This window comes from Oryx dammah, unplaced genomic scaffold, assembly GCF_014754425.2.
Source record: "Oryx dammah isolate SB20612 unplaced genomic scaffold, SCBI_Odam_1.1 HiC_scaffold_1, whole genome shotgun sequence".
NCBI lineage: Eukaryota > Metazoa > Chordata > Mammalia > Artiodactyla > Bovidae > Oryx > Oryx dammah.
This window is the reverse complement of record NW_024070185.1, coordinates 58,995,871-59,015,418: the sequence shown is the minus strand read 5'-3', so window position 1 is coordinate 59,015,418 and position 19,548 is coordinate 58,995,871. Positions and strand designations below refer to the sequence as shown.

Genomic DNA, 19,548 nt, shown 5'->3' with positions numbered 1-19,548 from the left:
GACTGTCACCCATAACCGTTTTTGTTTGTTTTATATTTGGCCAAAATATTCTGGTTTAGATACAGATATTTACAGAAGGTAGGGAGGAAGGGGACCAGGCCAGAGAGGGACAGGTATATGTACAAGACTGAGCTGCAAAGGGCAAGTTTCCCTATAAGGTGGGGGTTTTATGAATGTTGGTTTCCATCTCATGTGACAATGTCCACTTCTGATGTGTGGAGAGATGATGGCTACTGCCCACCCAGGTACCAGCAGCAGGGGATTGTCTGGCTTGAGAAGAAGTAGGGTTTATAGGAGCCCAGCAGGTCCTTTCCGCTCTCCTAGGAGCCAGTAAGTTCGCATCTTTCCTTTTCCCTGGAATTGGGAGAGCAGAGATAATTCAGATTCTTCTGCTATTCCTTGTACCTCCCTCTCTTCCCCCACAGCCTCCACAGTCACATTGATCCTCCCTTTCCATGACTCCCTTCCTGTGGCCTGCCATCACCTTCATCTCCACATCCCCTCGAAGCTCTAGCTGGAAGCATCCGAGCTCATCCAGGGCATCCTTGGTGGTAGAGGAGACATGAATCTTCAGGGCTGGGGCAGGACAAGAGAGATGATGGAAAGAAGAATCAAAGAAAAGGCAACCAAAGAACTGCAGTATCAGAGAGACCTTTACCCAACCACCATCCTTCAGGAGGGTCTCAGTCTTCCCAGGGCACATGCACTAGAATCAAAATATGTCCAAGGACGGGGCAATCAGGAACTGCGGTCTATCCAATTGAGAGATTTGGAGAAACTCTGAAAAGAAGAAAAGGCCAACCCAGATGGAGGCTGAGGCTGAGGTTGAGGGTTGATGTCTCACCTTGACCGTTAGACTCCATTCGAGAAGCAGTGTTCACTGTGTCTCCAAAGAGACAATAGCGGGGCATCTTCAGGCCAACGACCCCAGCACAGACGGGCCCTGTGAGAAGAAACAGGTTGGAAGAGCCTGGAGAAAGTGGATATGAGGGCAGGAGGGAGAGTCAGCCCTACCTGTGTGGACTCCTATGCGTAGCCGCAGTTGGTCATGGGGTCGGTGGCGGATGCGGAAGGAAGAAACTGCATCCAGTAACGCCAGGGCCATACGAGCAATTTCTGGGGCATGACGCTGACCATTTCTCCCTGGGAGACCAGATACCACCATGTAGGCATCTCCAATCGTCTCTACCTGATTGAGAGGGGGATAAAAAAGGTCATCTCTATCTGTATCAATGGGCGTGGGGAAGAGTAAGAGGAGACAAGCTGAGTACCACTATGAGTCATCCTGGCACCCAGGAAGCCAGACATTGACTGGCAAATAAGTGCCCTGGTCCTGAGTATCTGGGAGAAGCAGGCCCAATGAAATGAGCCCTACATAGCCCAAAGTGTCAAAGGAAAGAAAGCAGGCACTTGGCTTTGTTAACTGTACTGAAGCTGTGTAAGAGAAGGTCCTGGTTTTTAGGAACTACACACAGACTTATTTAGGCACGAAGGGCCACTGTGTCTGCCACTTACTTGCACAAGGTTCAGAAAATAATTATATGGATATATAGATAGATTTTTTTTTAATAAAGCAAATGGGAAATACAAACAATTGGTAAATCCAAATAAAAGGTTTATGGGAATTCTTCGTTATGGTAAATAAGAGATGGCAGAGTGAATCCAAAGGGAAGGGACAAGAGTGGGTATTTATTATCTACACAATGTTAGGCACTTATTCACAATAAGTCTATTATTCCCATCATACAGATAAAACATCTGAGGCTCAAGGAACTTCTCCTACTTGCCCAAGGCCACACAGTTAGCCACAAAGTCAGATTGCTTTTTACTCCAAAGCACCATAAAGCCTACCCTAAATGACTCAATGACTTCAACAAAAAGCTTTCACTACATAGCTTGTCCTTCATCCCAATATATCATTCTATACCCACATCCTGTATGCTTCCTCCAAGTCTGGAGGGGATGAAGAGAAAAGATGGCTAGACTCTGACCATACCCTCAGGCAAAAAGTGGCAGACTAGATCTTGTGATGGTTCTGACTAGGGAAGCCACAAGGATTCACAAGAGATTAGACTGGGATGTACAACTACAGTGCCAGAGCCTCAGCTGTCTATAAGGGACACTCCAGCACTAGAATGCTGGAGACTCAAGCAGGAAAACTGACCACAGGGCAGGTAAGGCACGTGTGGTTCAGGGAGACTGGTTTTTAAAGGAGTGTGAGTGAAAGGGCAGCCCCAGCTCTCACCTTGTAGACGTCAAAGTTGTCAATTATGGCATCGAAGCATGTATACAGATCATTAAGAAGTGTCACCACCTAAAAGGGATGGGAAAGTAGAGGCCTTAAAACTTGTGCCTGACTTTCTAAGAATTCTAAACACATGAGCCGTGGCAAGATATGGAAACTCCAGAACAAGCTAGTCTTTCCTATTATCAAGGATCTCTATGCCCCAGTTAAGCTTCCCTAGGTCCCCACCCCGTCCCTGGCCCCTAACCTGTCTCTCACCTGCATGGGGGTGCTCTCTGCCGACAAAGCTGTGAAGCCAACGATGTCACTGAAGTAAATGGTAACGCTGTCAAAGGCCTCAGCCTGTACAGTCTCTCCCCGTTTTAACTGCTCTGCCACTGAACTAGGAGGCAAGGGTACAGTCCAAGCCAGACTCAGAGAAGGGGGCAAAGGGAGAGGAAAAGAGTGTATGGCTGGAGCAAAGGTGGGTTCTAACATGAAAGCTGAGCCTGGGGGAGGAGAAGGAAGGTGGCTGGGAAGTCATGACAGTCCAGAACAAGATAGGGTGGACATGTGGTGGGGGTTGGAAGAGGATCCCTGGGGCTGCAGGCCAAATGTCCTAAGATGGGACTGTTCTCCCTGCACTCACTGGAGTGAAGCTCTGGTAGAGCAGCATCCTAAGAAGAAGGGATCGGAGGCCAGGAAGAAGGCAGCACAGCTCATTTGGAGACAGAATGAAAAACATGGTCTAGAGCCAGAATGGGTTCACAGAAGCAAGATGTGACAAGGCAGGGTTCTGAGGGTTGGGAAGGGAGCTGTCAGGAGCTGGATGAGGTAGAAAGCAACAGAGCAGATACCAAAGGAAAATTCAGGAAGGGGTCAGAAGTCTCACTGGGGTAGAATTTGGTAGAGCAGAGCCTCAGCCTTGCGTTTCTCCTCCAGGTAGGCCTGTGTGCGCTCCTCCACCAGCTTCTCCAGGTTGTTGGCATACTGCTCCATGCGCAACAGAAGGTTGTCCAATATACTGGTGCCACCTTCCCTGGAAGGAGGCCATGATATGGTACCTGCTCCAAGATGGTCAAGACTCCCGGGGCCTTCTACCCAGCCCACCTACCCTCTTGGCCCCACCAGCCCCACCTCAACCACTAAGGCTGATGAGACCTCTATCCCTGGGGAGCCCCTGCCCCGTCATGCCCTCTCACTTGTTAAAGCGGCGAATGAAGCCCTTAATCTGTCCAAAGTCTGGTCGTTCAGCTGGGTCCTGGGCCCAACATCGCTCCATCAGCAAAACTAGCTCTTCATTCAGTTGGGTCCGGTCAATACTTGGCCGGAAATAAGGCCGCTGACCATTCCGGACCTTCTGGACAATCTCTGAGGGTGATCAAAGGCTTGGTTGAAGAAAAGGTCCTCCAGGTAGGGGAAGCGCTGGGTAGTAGATTGACTCTTACCTTTGGGGCTGAGATCCAGGCCCTCCAAGTAGAAAGGCCCACTGCGAAGTGCTATCTCCTGTAAGATGATCCCAAAGCTATAGACATCAGCCTTCTGCATGCCTGTGGTCGGCAGGGGGTTCCCACTGAGCAGTTCTGGGGCAGTCCACAGCTTCTCTGAAAAGAGGGAACCAGGTCCTCACAGATGGAATCCCCAAGCCCACCTGGGCTCATTCCCATAATGCTTGCCACAGTACTGCCACTCCATCTCCCTCTCCCACCCTCCCTAAGTGGAAACGATCAGGGCCAGGGAGGGCAATGTAGAAGTGGGTTGTGGGGAAAGGCCTCACTGGCATAGAGGGCATGGCTGTCATCAGGTTCAGCGGTTGATCGGAAGCTGGCCAGGCCATAGTCTGTGATTTTGAGCACGAAACGACTATCCACCACACAGTTGGAGGACTTGAGACTCCCATGGGATGCAATAATGCTGTTATGGAGAAAGGCCATGCCCTGCAGGATACAGATCAAGTCATAGGATTGGGTCATATCTGGCTTAGGATACCCCCTCTCCATGAGATGGGCATTAGCTGGCTGTCTAAAGATCTCAGGGCCATAAAAACAATATGCTAATTTTGGAAGGCATCCTTTGTAGAGTTTCCACTCAAAGAAGCAGGCAAAAATAGGAGAGTCATCTCTTCCAGGGGCTTCCCTGATGGCTCAGATGGTAAAGAATCTGCCTACAATGCAGGAGACCTGGGTTTGATCCCTGAGTTGGGAAGATCCCCTGGAGGAGGGCATGGCAACTCACTCCAGTATTCTTGCCTGGGAAATCCCATGGACAGAGAGCCTGGCAGGCTATTGTCCATAGGGTTGCAAGAGTCCGACACAACTTAGCAACTAAACCACCACCATCTCTTCTTGGTATCTTAAGCAGGATATCAGCACCTAAGCACCAGGGACAGGAGACATTCATAAGTATAGGGACAAGGGGAGCTATCAGTTATTACCCTGGGAAGGGCAGTCTGTCTTCTGAGTAATAAAGGGAACAGAACCATGAGGGTGAACTCCAAGAATACTACACCCATGATGGCCTCAAATGCTTGGCCACTGCTCAGGAAGGCATGCTTTGAGATCCAGGTATTAAGACTACCTAGACGCACCAAGGAAGATAAGCCAGTTGGAAACTTTAACATATAATCGTAAATAGGCAGGCAGGTCAAGATGGAGAAGAAAAGTGATCTACTAGAGGGAATGTGGACCAGAGAGAAAGTGGAGAGGATGGTAAATTAGGAAAACCTAGGACTTCCCTGGTGGCATAGTGGATGGGAATCCGCCTGCCAATGCAGGGGACACAGGTTCAATCCCTGGTACAGGAAGATCCCACATGACCCAGAGCAACTAAGCCTGTGAACCACAACTACTGAAACCTGAGCACCCAGAGCCTGGGCCCTACAACAAGAGAAGCTACTGCAGTGAGAAGCCCATGCACTGCAATAAAGAGCAGCCCCTGCTTATGGCAACTAGAGAAAGCCCACATGCAGCAACGGAGACCTAGCACAACCAAAAATAAATAAAAAATTTTTTAAAAACCTTGGAAAGTGGACCAAGGTAGGAGGTAGCTGCCAAGTCAATCCAGAAGCCTGAAACTTCTGACCCCACAGGGCCAGACAGGAGAGAACCTTTGCCTGTGAAGGACTCTAAGGCAGGTCCTAATAAGAGGATAGAGTGATGCTTCCACTGGGAAGTCAGTTCGGGTGGAATAGAAAAAGGATACAGTGCTAACCAAACCTCCTCTAAATGTTTAGCTCTGGGCCTAAACAATTCAAAACTCTACTCTCTGTGAACTCTTCTTATTTGTTTCATCTTGACATCAACAAACCTTGGGATATCTCCAAATGTGTGAATATAGATATGATTAGACTTCTGGATTTGTTACAAATCACCTTTCTATCAGATCATTGTTCTCTTAAAGAGTCATGGTTTTCTTATAATTTATCATCACACCTCCAGTTGAGCACTGCATCAACGTTACCTAATAATTTCTCTCTCATTTGATGGCAAAATTTACATTACACACAAAATTTTTAAAATAACTTCATTAGAACTAAGCAGAATAACCAAAGCCAGCTTCAGGTGTGGTACAGGTGATCCACTAGGCTAGCTCACTGACCCAGGGACTTGCTTCTAAACACCTGTGCGAGATGCAACTTTATACCTCCACAAATCCATGGACCTCTGGGTCACTTGAAAATAGCTGAAGCCTAGTATCTGAGAACGGAGAAGGTGATGGCACCCCACTGCAGTACTCTTGCCTGGAAAATCCCATGGGCGGAGGAGCCTGGTGGGCTGCAGTCCATCGGGTCACTAAGAGTCAGACACGACTGAGTGAATTTACTTTCATCTTTCACTTTCATACATAGGAGAAGGAAATGGCAACCCACTCCAGTGTTCTTGCCTGGAGAATCCCAGGGATGGGGTAGCCTGGTGGGCTGCCGTCTATGGGGTCGCCCAGAGTCGGACACCACTGAAGCGACTTAACAGCAGCAGCAGTATCTTAGAAGATACCAAATGATCAGCATAGTTTTCCTTGGCTTCTCAGTTTTATTTAGAGAAGTAAGTAAAACTTACCTTTTTATGTAAATGTAAACTTTACATTTACTTAGTAAAATGTTCTTTTTGAATTTCAGTTTTTCTGAACAAAAGAGCAGATATGCCAAATATTGGCTAGAGAGTAAATGACAGAGAAAAATGAGGGTAAAAAATCCAGAAGATAAGTATGTTTGGAGACCCCATTCATTTTTCCCTGCTAAGAGATTTTAATATAAACTCTTGGAGGTTAAAAAAAATAAAAGGATGATGGAGAGAGATTTGAGGTGTCTAGTGTAGGAAAATAAAAATTTGCTACGAAGACTTTCTGTGGCAAATAAAACTCATTCCTCCCAATCAAAAGCCCCAGATCCCTTGTTTACCCATTATTACTCAATCTTCAGAATAAGGGGAAGTGGAGAGAATGGAATTTTTAGAAGACCAGGAAGAGAAATCCTAAGCAAAGACAGAAAAAAGGAGGCATTATTAAAGTGGATGAACTCAAGGAGCGGGGAAGACTCACCTTAACAAGGTCATTAATGAGTGAATAACGAAACATCCAGTCCAGGTTGATGCTGTCATTTTCCAGAATATCCTGGTAAGTGACATGGAATAGATGATGTGACTTTCCTAGCCCCACTGTCACCCACACAGTTGATGTAATTTGGGGTCTATCTCCCTTGCCCCCATAATCCCCACCTAGATCCCACACCTGTAAACTCCCACGAGGACAATACTCGGTGACAATACAAATGTTGGGAGGGTCTATGCAGGCGCCAATGAAACGAGTGAGATGGTTAAACTGAACATCTCTCATCTAGTCAAAAGAAAAAAAAAGGAAGAAAAGAGAATTAAGAGAGCTAAAAATTAGATACAGAAATCTACCACTAAAGGAGAGGACCTTTCTCTTAATTGTACTCACAACTCAAAGTTATTTAAAAATGACCCACTTGCCCTCCCAGCCAGTATTACTATTCCCTAGTCCTCTCCTTCCCCTTCCACATCGGTGTTTATCCTGGGCCCTCAACCCGTACACCATGACTTACATGTTTGAGTTCAAACAGAACCTGCCGGGTCAGCTCGATGCGCTTCTTATTCACATGTTTGATGGCCACGACATTTCCCTGAGAGTGGGAGTGAAAGGGGAAGAGGAACATTAATTTCTGAAGAAGCCTCTGGGTGCTGGGAAAGACTAGAGAACTATGGGAGCACCCAGGAGCTCAGCCGGACAGAGAGAGGAGGCTGACGAGGGGAAGAGGTGAAAGATGAGGATGAGACAGGATGAAATGGTGGGGACCAGAATAAGCAGATGACTGTTCACCTTGAAGTGACCGGTGTTGGCAAAGATCTGGTATTTCCCATGGGCTGTCATGAGCGAGCCGTAACTGGATCCCCGCTGGGGCCAAGGGCAACATGGAGGCGGAAGGATGAAAGGAACATTAGATGGTGGTGGTGGTGCAGACGCTATCATTACAGGCTGACGTGCTGGGAAAGGTCCAGGGTACGAAAAGACAGGCACTCAGAGGAAAGCGGAGGAACAGCTGAGAGGAGGGCTCACCAACGACAGTGTGAGGCGACTGCCTGCACCCTTGTGGCATCGCTCTGAATTGCCGAACTGCAGCTCTTCCCAGCGGATGCGCCACAACATGCTGGCCAGCTCCTTCTCCAGCATCAGTTTTCTGTAAGGACTGCACCCCTCAGCTGACTGGCAAGCCTGATCCTACCACCCCAGAAGCCAGCTGTGGGGTGGCGGGGGCTTCCCGGCAGCTCTTGAGGCTGCAGTTGTCACACCAAGAGACAGGACAGAGAGAGAGTGAAGCACTCTCTGTGGGTCGGACACAAGCCCTGTGCTTATGTAAAAACACAGAGGCTGAAGATAAAGTACCTTCTTAAGATGCTGCCTGACTCTTTGCAACCCTATGGATTACAGCCCACCAGGCTCCTCTGTCCATGGAGTTCTCAAGGCAAGAACAGTGGAGTGGGTAGCCACACCCTCCTCCAGGGGATCGAACCCACACATCTCCTGCACTGGCAGGGGGCTCTCTACCACTAGTGCCATGGTAGCTTCCATGGAAAGTTCACCTTTGCCCATAGAAGACCCCACTCAAAATCACTAATTCTAGACTAGTGTACCCAGTCTAGAACCAAAGTCGGGGAGGGGAAACAAGTCCAAGGCTAAAAGACAACTGACAAGAAAGGCTAGAGATGGTGGAGTTACAGCTAAGGGAGCCTGTCAGCGGAAAGCTCAGAACTCACCGGAAAATGAGGAAGCTGGAAACACCGAACATGATGAAGGTGATTCCTGTGCCCAGCGCCACAATAGCCAGAGTTGAGAGTGGAGCTGGAGGGGAGAGGGGTCCCTGAGAAAGACTGTGTGCTGTCTTGGGAGCCAGAAGGGGGCGATGCTCTTAGGCCCAGGGAGCAGACCCATCTCAAGGTAGAGAGGAGGGAAGGGGCAGAGGAGGCGAGGTGAAGCAGAGCTAAGAGTCGGGGGCAGGGGGCATGAGGAGGAAATAAGAGAAAGGAAAGCAAAGGGAGGAAGGGCTGCTCCCAGTCCCTGCACACACCCACTTTTATCACAGGATGGGTCGTCCAGGTCAAAGGCACAGGGGGGATTGTCCAGGGGGGGGGGCCCCCTTCACCCAGGGGATGGGCCGTCCTGTCCACCAAATCTGCTTCTCGGCTCCCGAGTAGTGGGCTGCAGGCTGTGAGGATGGAGAGAACGGGGCCCACAGGCCTGCTCCCACCAGCCTCCTCGCCCCATACCCAGCTACTTGGCTGCTTTTCTCCCCAACCTGCCGCTCTCCCCACCACCATCACGCAGCTCCAGGAGAGAAAGTAAGGCCCTGCCTCCAGTGCCTTTGGTTCTGCCCCCATAAGAACCCTAAAAGCGGGGTTTGTGGGCCCCACCCACACTCTCTTCCCTGCCTCCTCCCCCATCACCTGAAAGTCCCCGGAAACCAGGTCTCCCATGGCCCACAGGACAAAATCGGTCTCCCGGTCATTGTTCTTGTCCATAACAACCAGTCCAGTCACACCTAAGACAGAAAGGAGCACCCCTTACTTGGAGATCTGCCCTTGGTCACTCTCCTATCTTCCCAAGCCCTCTAGTTACCTGGCGGTCTGTCCCTGCCCCCGTTCTCAGCATGTGTCCACCTCAACCGGGTGCTCTGGCCCCAGCTAACTTTCTCTCCTGCCCCTGGTGTCTGTGTTTGCCTCTGCCCACTCCACTCCTGAGCCTGACAGCAGCGCTCTAGCCCTCATCTGACCCTCTCCATTACCCCGGTATCTTCGTCCTTGCATCTTCTCGACAATTCGAAGTCCGTCTTCCCGGGTGCCTCCCTCCTGTATGGTCTCGTTCAGGACTTCGGCGTACAGAAGGATCCCATCGTAGAAGCAGCCAGCAATGAGGTTCATCTGGGGGTGGTAACTTCAGCAGTGCTCTCCAAAGGTCCCGCCAGGCCCCTTCTCCAGCCCCCCTCCCATCTCTGAGGTCTCCTTCTTCTCCTCCTCCTGGTTTGCTTTCTTCCCTCCTCCCATAGCTAAGGGGCTATCCCTGCCTCACTAGGTCAGAAGGGAAAAACCCAGATGGAAGCCGTCAGCCCCCACAGTAGGGCTGGCTCTGTGGCCAAGGCTGTATTCTGAGTTAGGGAGAAGAGCCTTTCCTCAAAGCCTGGCCTGACTCTCAGGGAGAGAGAGATTTGCTTACCAAGGAAGGGGCCAGCTCCACACCAAAATCCTCCCGTGCTCTAATCAGAAGACGATTCTGGAATTCCTGGTACTCAGGATTCGGGGGTTCTCGGTATGTGATGACCAGTACCGTCTGGACCCACAGCACATGGGAGAGTGAAAAGGATTCAAGATGGGAATTAGGGGAAGAGAGGAAGCAGGAGAGAGAAACGTGGTGAAATACACATGATATAAAATGTACATGAGTGAAGGCTGAGAGGATACTAAACACTATGTGTGTGTGTTTAATACATCTGGGAGAAGGGGTGGCACTCCTCCATGCAAGATAGATAGAACCATCTGTCTATGGATGGCTCCGGGAATGTGGAGACTAAGAAACAGATAAAGTCAACTCCATCCCTCAAATGGGCTTTTCATCTTCCTGAAGCCCCTACTATCCCTCACAGCTCCTCGGTCCCTTCCTTTCTGGGCACCTGTTATCGGCAAGGACAACCCTGAGCAACAGCTCCTCTCCCTGGTGTTAATACTGCTAATGCTATCAGCACAATGTTGGCCCAGTGCTCCCACCCAGTGAGGTCCTATGACAAGTGGGGGAAATACTTTGAGACAGTGATTCCATCTGTGAAAAGCCACGAGCCCATTCCTTTAACGTGTGTAGAACACCACTATATGCAGTACTGCCCTGCATTCCAGCCTAGTCCCACAAGTCATGAGTCACAAGGAAAGCACACGGTCCCATGCCCACACACGCCTCACAGGTAAGCCAGTGACACATGTGGTCTCAGCTGTGCACACTGCTCCCTAGCCACCGTCAGCACTTCTCCGTCTTCCACGGGGGTGCCTGCTTGGCTCCCACCGCCCTCACACACTTCCCCCTTCCTGGCCTCTGCCTGTACCTCAGGCCTCCACAGTCACTAGCCTCTCTGCCTTGGTCAGAAAACTGGCATGGCAACTTTGGGGAAAGACTTTAGATCAAAATATTTTGTGAAATGATAGATTAAAACTAGTCATTTCTAGCAATTGTGTTAATCCGTGTCTTTAATCCCTAAAGTACCATAGAGATACTAGATATATTCCTTATGATCTATTCTAGATCAATTCACTCCGGTACAAAATAGTGAAGTCAGTTTATAACACACATTCAATATATAGACTAGAGTTTGCCTACTGAGGTAATTATTCTTACTGGAGTATGTGTATGCTTGACCACACATTGCTAATACTCTCCCACTGTCAGGCAGAATTTAAAAGGAGAGGGAGACTGAGGGTGGGGCTGGAAGGGTTCATTCAGGAACACTTATTCAATGAATAAAATAAAAACAGAAAGGTAGGATATGGTTGACAATGTAAAAAGTTAGTTAAAAGACTTGAGGGACTTCCCTGGTGGTCCAGTTGTTAAGAATCCACCTGCCAATGCAAAAGATACAGGTTTGAGCCCTGCTCGAGAAGATCCCACATGCCACAGAACAACTGAGTCCACGCGCCACAACTGCAGAGCCTACGCTCTAGAGCCCGTGCTCCACAACAAGAGAAACCATTGCAACGAGAAGCCCGCACACTGCACCAAAAGTAGCCCCAACTCCCCACAACTAGAGAAGGCCCACGCGCAGCAGTGAAGACAGCCAAAAGTAAATAAGTAAATAAAATTTTTTAAACATTACAAAAAAAAACTTGAAAAGATCAGGATTCACACAATTTATAGTTCAATACAAATGTCGATAATAGATTTCCAGTGCTATTTAAAAAGTAATTCCCTAGGTTTATTCGTTTGCTAGACCAGCAGTTCTCAAATGTTTTTGGTCTCACAACCCTTTACTACTAGAAATTACGGAGGACCCCGAGGAGTCCGTAATTTGGATTACATCTATCAATATTTACCATAGGAGAAATAAAAACTGACAAAGTTTTAAAGCACAAGAATACACAAGCACACCTTCTATAGCTGCCAGAGTGATGACATCATCTCACATCACGTAGCCTCTGGAAAACTCCACTGTACAATCATGGAAGAATGAGAGTGACAGAGGCAAATAACATCTCAGTATTTTTAAAATAGTTTTGACCTCATGGTCCCCATAAAAGGATTCCAGGGGCCCCCAGGATCCCAAGACCACACATTGAAAACTGCTATGCTAGACTCTTCTGCTGTGGTTACTAGCTACTAAAAAAGAGAGAGAGAAGCAGAAGAACCTCCAAAGAATTGCTGTTCTTGCTCAGGGGCTAGAGAGAAGGTAAAGGTAGGTCTCTGTGTCCCATTTCATAGGGGATCCCAGGTGGGAAAAAAAAAGCAAAGGCTGCCAAAAATGAGTGCAGCAGTGATGGAAGCTAGAAGGGCACCCAGGGAATGTGGAAGGTCAGCAGCCACCCGGCTCAGCCTGCGGGCCCACCCACACCTAACCCTGATCAATGGACAGAATGGTGGTCTCCAGAAGAGATGCTGCCCCACACAGCCCTTGCTTTACTGTTAACTTCCATTCTTGATGTTGGAGTCCCCCCTCTGTAACCCAGTCTCATGCTGGTCACCTAGGTGGTGGCTTCTGCCTGGGTTTCTGGGCCAGTCTGTCCAATGTTCTAAAATGTCCAGACAGAGGCTCTGGGTCCTTAGAGCTAAGCCATTTGTTTAGCTCCACCGTACCTACTCATTTTTCCCTCTCCTGTCTGATCATCTCAGTTTATAGTATCTGCCATCTCTACTCCTCTCTAGAAGAATCCCTGACTGTCCCTCTCTTCCCAACACACACCTTGATTCAACTCAGTAAACATGTGCTGGGCACAGGGACTACACAGGCAGGCATGATTCCTGCCCTCTAGGTTTAATCAGGTTTAAAAATCATAGCAACATACTTAATTTTAGGGTCTTCTCCCCCACTCTAGCTAGTATCCAGGGTGAGCCGGGACCCTTTCCTTGGGCACGACACCTGCCTAGAAAGCCGTGGATATCTGTATCAGGGGCTCCTTGCCTCTGCTGCCGCCTTCTCCAGGTTAGTCCAGTCTGGGACCACAGTGGGCCAGGTATGTCTGGGGCGTGGCCTCTCTGCTCTTTCATCTTTGTCTGAAACTGACCAGATAACCTCCCTAACCCCCTGCCCGGCTTCAGGATCAGAAAAGGCTAAGAAGAGCTTTGTCAGAGGACACCCCATCACCCTCTCTCCCCACCTCACCACCCTGATTTTCCCGGTGGCATGTTCTTGACTGCCCCTTCTCTCATACTGTAGCAAAACCTCCCTCTTTGCTTTTCTGTCTGAATAATGCCTACAGTGAGTGGGAAAGCTGAGAATTAATTTATAGTCAGCCCTTGAGCAACATGGGTATGAACTGCATGGGTCCACTGATAATGCGGCTTTTTTTCCCAGTAAACACAGACCACGGTACTGTATGACATAGTTGGCTGAATCCACAGATGTGGAACTTCTGATGGGGAGGCCCGACTGTAAAGTGATGCTCAGATTTTTGACTGCATGGAGGGGTGGGTGTCCCCACTTCACACAATATCCAAAGATCAATTGTCTGTAACTAATTGTTAGTGGACTATATCCCTCCTCCCCTATCCTAAGTGCTGGGGCCGCTTGGCTGATAGGAATTCTTCCACAAGAGAGAGAAGTGTTCCCTCAACAAAGAAAATGTGGCCCAGAAGGCTGTGGAGTCTTCCCATAGGGGAGGGTCAGGGAGACCTTCCTTGACCACAGTAGCTAAAGCACAATTCCCTTGTTACTCTCTTCTCAAACCACTCCATTCTTTTTTTTTTTTTAAGTACCATACCACATCACAATTTGTTCTGTACTAGTATTATTGCTTATTTGTTTATGTTGGTCTACTCTACTGAGTGTGGACTCCAAAAAGGCAGGGACTATATCTGTCATGTTCTCTGCTGTATGCTAGTACTTAGCCCAGCAACTGGGACGTAACATGTGCTCAATAAACTCGAATAGAACAAGTCAGCCTTCAAGTGACTCAAACATTGACTGAATAGTAAGTTCCAGAGGAGACAAAGTTAGGCAAAGAGTGGGAAATCCAGTCCAGCCTGAGGATTCAGGGATTGTTTCTAGAAGGGAAGATAACTGATCTGAGTCCTAAAGAATGCCTTATTCAGACAGACAATAGGTGAGAAGGTCGTTTTAGGCAAAAGTTACAGCATCAACAAAACCTGTCCTGTCACTGCTTGGGTTCACGTGTGACAGTCACAGACTCATACTCAGGAGTGCAAACAGATATGTCATTCACAGTCAGACACAACCAAATACAAAATCACAGCCACAGCCACAGGGAGCTCAACCCAGTGCTCAGTGACAACCTAGAGGGGTGAGCTGAGGAGGGAGATGGGAGGGGGGTCTCAGGAGGGAGGGGACATGTGTATGCCTGTGGCTGATTCCTATTGATATGTGGCAGAAACCAACACAAATCTCATAAGCAACCATCCTCCAATTTTAAAAAAAAAGTCATGTAAAACCTCACTTACTGGAGAAGGTGGCCAAACAAGTCCAGCACTTATACATACCTACTTAGAGTCAAACAATCTAAGGGTTGAAAGGACCTTAAGGTTATCCCATATGGCACCTCAAATCCTTTTGGGAAAAGGAGGGATATGCACAAATATGTTAAAAAAATACTTATGCACACAAATCAGTGAAAAATTGGTGGGAGAAGAGGGGAGCAATTCATGGGTATGATTTTAAGAGGCAGAGATTTGGGGTGAAGGGAGGAAGAGCACTCTGAACAGAAGGAGCAGAGAGCATTAAGATGGGGGGCAGCATTTGGTCGCGGATTTGAGAGAGGTCTAGCCGCTGACATACTCAGCAGTACTAGACAGTAAGATTTTAAAAGTGGGCTGAGAACAGACTGTAGAAAATCTTAAAGGTCATGATAAGGAGTCAGGACTTCATTCAGTAGGAAATCAGTCATTTAAAGTTTTGAGCAGAAAAGTGAACAGAGTCCTGTCACTCTCTCACAAGTTGTCTCTCACATCCATTTCTTTTCATTCCTGCTATCATCACTACCCCCTGGAGAAGGAAATGGCAACTCACTCCAGTATTCTTGCCTGGAAAACCCTGTGGACAGAGGAACCTGGCGGGCTGCGGTGCATGGGGTTGCAAAGAGTCAGCAGACACAAATGAACACACACGCATCATTACCACAGTTCAAGCCCATACCTCTAGGCCTATTCTAGCCTATTACATACAGGTGGCCTCACTGCCTCCAGTCCTCTCCTCTTCCAATCCAACCTGAATTCTGTCAGTATACTTCTCATCACAACAAACAAACAAACAAACAAACCTCGAAAACTCGGCCACTCAAGTCCAAGCACCTCAGTCTTAGGTTCAGGGCTCTTCTTAAGCTGAGGCTACCCCTGCAACATTATTTCTTATAATCTGCCCCAAGTGAACCACTCTTTCTTGTCAGGTCAGTTTGCCTTGGACCCCCAAACAGGTCCATTCCTGTCTTTTTCTCTTAGCCGCCTGGATCCTCTTTCCCACTCTGACTAGGAAAACAACATCTGTCTTTAAAGTCACAATAGAGTCTTGCCTCCTTTATAAAAGCCTTCCCTAAACCCAGCCCATAGTGACTCTCTCCTCTGAACCACTCACATTCTTAGCATCTCTTCCAGGACCAATAATCACATCCTATCTCATACTTATATCTAACTGTACTGCAATCATGCCTTCAGAAAGGGTGGAAGCCCTCCCAGGGGCTGGGACTAAATCTTCTCCTGGACTTTTCTCCCTGACGGTATATCTACCATTGGTACTTAGGAAAGCCAGCCATTCCAGGATCTTAAGAGGTGGCCTTTGCAGACTCCCTGAGAAAGCGCCACAAAGGTGAGACTAGGCTAGAAAATCCTTTGTCCATTTCCCCTCTATAGTTTACAATTCTCGCCCTATTGCTGGGGCTTCTGTGGGGTCTTGTGAGAGAAAGAGAATCCCCCAAAAGTTCCTCTCCCCCTTCCTTCGAGTTTGATTCAGATGATACCTGAAATGCTTCTCTGAGGGCCTGGGCCTGTTCCCGGGTGCGATTATCCTGCCAGGGCCGGCCCATGGAGCGTGTGGGGCCCGCACGGAGGCTCTCCCCAAAGACATCCAGGTAAAAGAAGACATAATCCCCGTTGGTCAGGTTCTCCCTCTGGGCCTGCAGCAGGATCTCATGCAGCATCTCCAGAGGGCCACAGATGTACACAACTGGGGCAGGTACATGACAGAGGGGCCCCTGAGAGAGGGACCAGGACCCTGACCGCCCCCTTTCTGACCGTCTGCATTTCCATGCTTAGCAAGGAATAGAGGCCCTAACCTATCAACCACCCACCAGATGTCCCCCATCCCTCCCCTTGGGAGTCTATGTCATAAGGACCATCTGGCAGAAGTCGGAGCCTGACTCTAGACTCCAAAGGAAGGGAGCTATCCCTTGAGCCCCTCCCCTTCCCAGAGCCCTGCCTTCTGCTCCCACCCAGACCTCCTCACTCCCCCACTCTGCCCTGCCTCTCCCTAGGCTCAAAGGCATTGATTGCTCAGAATTCCTCTCAGTGTGAGCTTTACCTGTCTTTCCCCACCAAATCTGCTGTACCTCAAAGCCCATTAACAGAGTCCTCACTCTTCTTATGCCTTCAAGGGGTCTTGGCAGCCCAGTCTGAGAAGTCTCTGCTCACAGACAGGCACACATTTTGGAGTGACCATCAACTACATTCACTACTCCAGGACACTCACATTGCTCTCCAGATTCAATGTCCCCCAACCCCACACTCTCCCTGACCCAAGCTTCACCCTCCATGCTATCTTATTCCTTGTTCACATCTACCTGTGAATGGCCACCAGCATCGCCCCCCCCCCCCCCCCCCCCCCAAAAAACCTTGGGCCTCTCCCAGGGGCTCCATCCACCTCTGCTTCTTGATCCCAACCACCACCATCAGCTCCTCAACACCCATCTATATCTACAGCCTCCCAGTGCCCAGCCCCAGGGACACCGCGACCCTCCTCCCCTAGCCCTAACACAGCCGGGGCCACACTCACTGCGCCCGTTGGCCCGGATGAAGTGGGTGGCCTGCTCAGGGCCCCCCGGCTCACGGGCATACACCTGGTGCTGTACACTGAGGTTGATGCCCTGCAGGGCCTCAAAGACGCCCTCGATGGTGAAGTAGTGAGGCCGGTCATCTGTGCGAGCATCCAGATACAGCAAGGCAGCACGGGCAGTCCAATTGAAGTGCCCGTGGAGCGTCACTACAAACTCACCCAGTTTGGGAGCAGAGGGGCCAGTGCGCACCAGGGTTCGGTAATGCTCACTCTTAGCCGAAAAACCAGAGGCCACAGCACCCGCGGTCAGCAAGGGAAGGCGCCAGTGTGAGGCAAAGCGAGCCACAGAGGCAGCGGGGTACACGCAACCCGGGCCCAACAGAAGGTCGGGGTCATGGTACAACTTGAGATCCACAGCGCGCAGAGGGGCCAGGTACTCAGAGCAGGCGCCGTCCAGCTCAGAGCTGACGAAGCGGAGGTCCACGGGCAGCGCCCGGCCCAGCGCCTCCACGGCAAGGGCCACAGCGGGACCCACCCGTGGCCATGCCCAGGCATAGCTCAGGTTGTGTTCGGGCAGCACCACCGCCAGCGTCAGATTGCGCGCCCCGGGAGGACGCACCCCACCTGCCAGGGCTGCCACCGCCAGCAGGAGAGATGGCAGTGCCATGGGGAGAAAACGGCGGCCCCACCGCCCCCAGAACCCAGGGCCAGGCGGGCCTGCGAGGGAGACACCAGCACCACCCAGCCTGGAACCAGGGGAAGACCGCCAGAAGAGAAGTGATGATGGCCCAGGAGGGCCGGGACACAGGAGAGGGGCAGGGATGGGCGAGGAAGAGGAGGGAGAAAGGGAGCCCCAGGGAGCGGGTGAGGACTGGGTCCAGCAGCCCAGGGCAGGGACTGAGGAGGACTAAGGGTAGGGTGGCAGGAGGACGGAGGGACCGAGGGGGTCTGTGACTGGGATGTGGACAGTCGACTGATGAATCTGAAGCTGAGAAGGAAAAGGGGATCCGAGACTGGGATGGGGTGGGGGTGGGGGGCAGGCTGATACAAACAGAAGGCCTGGGGGGCACCTCACAGCCGAAGGGGCCAGGAGGGCAGAGAGCTGCGGAAAGGAGGACCAGGGGGATAAGGTGGGAGGGGGCTGGCGCGGCGGAAGGACTGGGACCATGGGCGGCGGGGAGCGAAGCGAGGCCTGGGCCGGAGGGGAGGGAAGGCAGGGGTGAATCTCCCTGAGAAGGCTTCTCCCGAAGCTCCTGCTTGGACTAACGGGCCCAGGGCGCTGGTCCCATCCGGAGCTGCGGCGGCCCCGCCCGTGTCCCAGCTCCTCTCTGCTCCGCTTCTCCTGGGCCCGGGCGGCCGGCGCAGCCCCGCGCTTCCTCCCGCCCCCTGCCTGGGCCCCCGGGCGCGCCGCTCGTCCGGGTCAGGTCGCCGCGGCCCGGCCGTCTCCGCTCGCTGCGCCGGCGGCGGCCGAGTGCGACTCCCCGGGCGAGCCGCCCGCCCCCGCCCCGCGCCTTCCCCGCCCCCTCCCCGCGGCCCCTCCTTCTCCCCCGCCCGGCCCCACCCTCCGGCGCCTGCTGTCTCCCCCCAACCCGCCCCTCCGCACCCCCACCCCTACCCGGCCGCCCGGGGACCTCCCAGGTCTCACACCCACCCAGGGGGCGCCGCGGAAGGGCCTCCCAGGCCGGCGAGGTTCCGGGCGTCCCCTCACTTTGAGGCCTGCCCGGTCTCCTCCAGGCCCCCCGGGCCACCCCAGCGCGCGCTGTCCATCTCACTCCCAGGAGCCGGGGCCTCTCTACACGGCCCTCGCACATCCCGCTCTGCTTAGGGTCTCCTTTCTCAATTTCTCCGAATCCCTCAGACACTCCAGTTTCAGGAAGAAGTCTGGAACCCCCACGTATTTGGTATCCTCACTTGTCCTCCACCTAGCGAGCCACACCACCCTTCTCACTGCCGCAAACTCTCTCTCCCCTTCACCAGCAAAACATGCTTGCTCCCTGAAGAACAGGCCCCTCCAGGACCAAGGCGTCCCAAGGACCGATTTTTCCCGAGTCCTTATGAAGTCCATGAGTCTCCCTTTTCCTTAAGACTCAACTCTCAAATCTCTCTCTTCCTGGCCCTACACCCCGTCTGTGCCCTCCCGGGTCCTCAGAGGCCACCACAGCCCACTGGGCTTCCATCACACCATCTGCTCCTGGGCAGGACCCCAGAACAGCCTCTTCTCTTTGTCTCCCTTCACGGCCCAGGCTCGCACCCAAGAAAAGCTCAGGGACTGACTCAGCAGAACATTTCCAGCAGTGGAAGCCCTCTGTGTCCCCTTTGGGTTCCACCTTCCCTCCTAAGCATCCAGCCTAGAAGGCTCACCCCAGACACCCCAGATCTGGAGGAGCTGATCTGATTGCGAGGACCAGCTTGGGAGGGATGAAGTCATGGTTGCTGGGAGGAACTGCCATGGGACCTTAGGGAGTTTTCCTCAAATTGTCATTAAGGAAATGCATATCAACCCATTTTCCTCCCCCCTGCTAAGAGCCACCGTGCATCTCCTGCTTCAGGCCACTTCTCCAGCAATCACAATTCCAAGAAGCTGAGAGCTCCCGGAGTAGAGCGAGAAGGGTGGGTGTGCAGGGAG

General features: G+C 51.1%; 1 protein-coding gene across 1 annotated transcript; it reads right to left on the bottom strand.

Annotated features, from left to right (window-relative positions):
• Positions 1 to 20: 20 nt before the first annotated feature.
• On the bottom strand, positions 21 to 18,359 carry NPR2 (natriuretic peptide receptor 2). The gene is given in 23 exon segments (XM_040264748.1): positions 21 to 354; positions 485 to 576; positions 845 to 943; positions 1,015 to 1,189; positions 2,246 to 2,314; positions 2,504 to 2,627; positions 3,117 to 3,263; positions 3,427 to 3,595; positions 3,673 to 3,828; positions 4,002 to 4,161; positions 6,761 to 6,832; positions 6,950 to 7,054; positions 7,284 to 7,361; positions 7,559 to 7,633; positions 7,796 to 7,916; positions 8,494 to 8,578; positions 8,809 to 8,857; positions 8,859 to 8,942; positions 9,181 to 9,275; positions 9,519 to 9,654; positions 9,947 to 10,060; positions 15,892 to 16,097; positions 16,923 to 18,359. Coding segments are annotated over 23 exon segments (3,144 nt in total). The 5' UTR covers positions 17,590 to 18,359; the 3' UTR covers positions 21 to 288.
• Between the last annotated feature and the right edge of the window lie 1,189 nt (positions 18,360 to 19,548).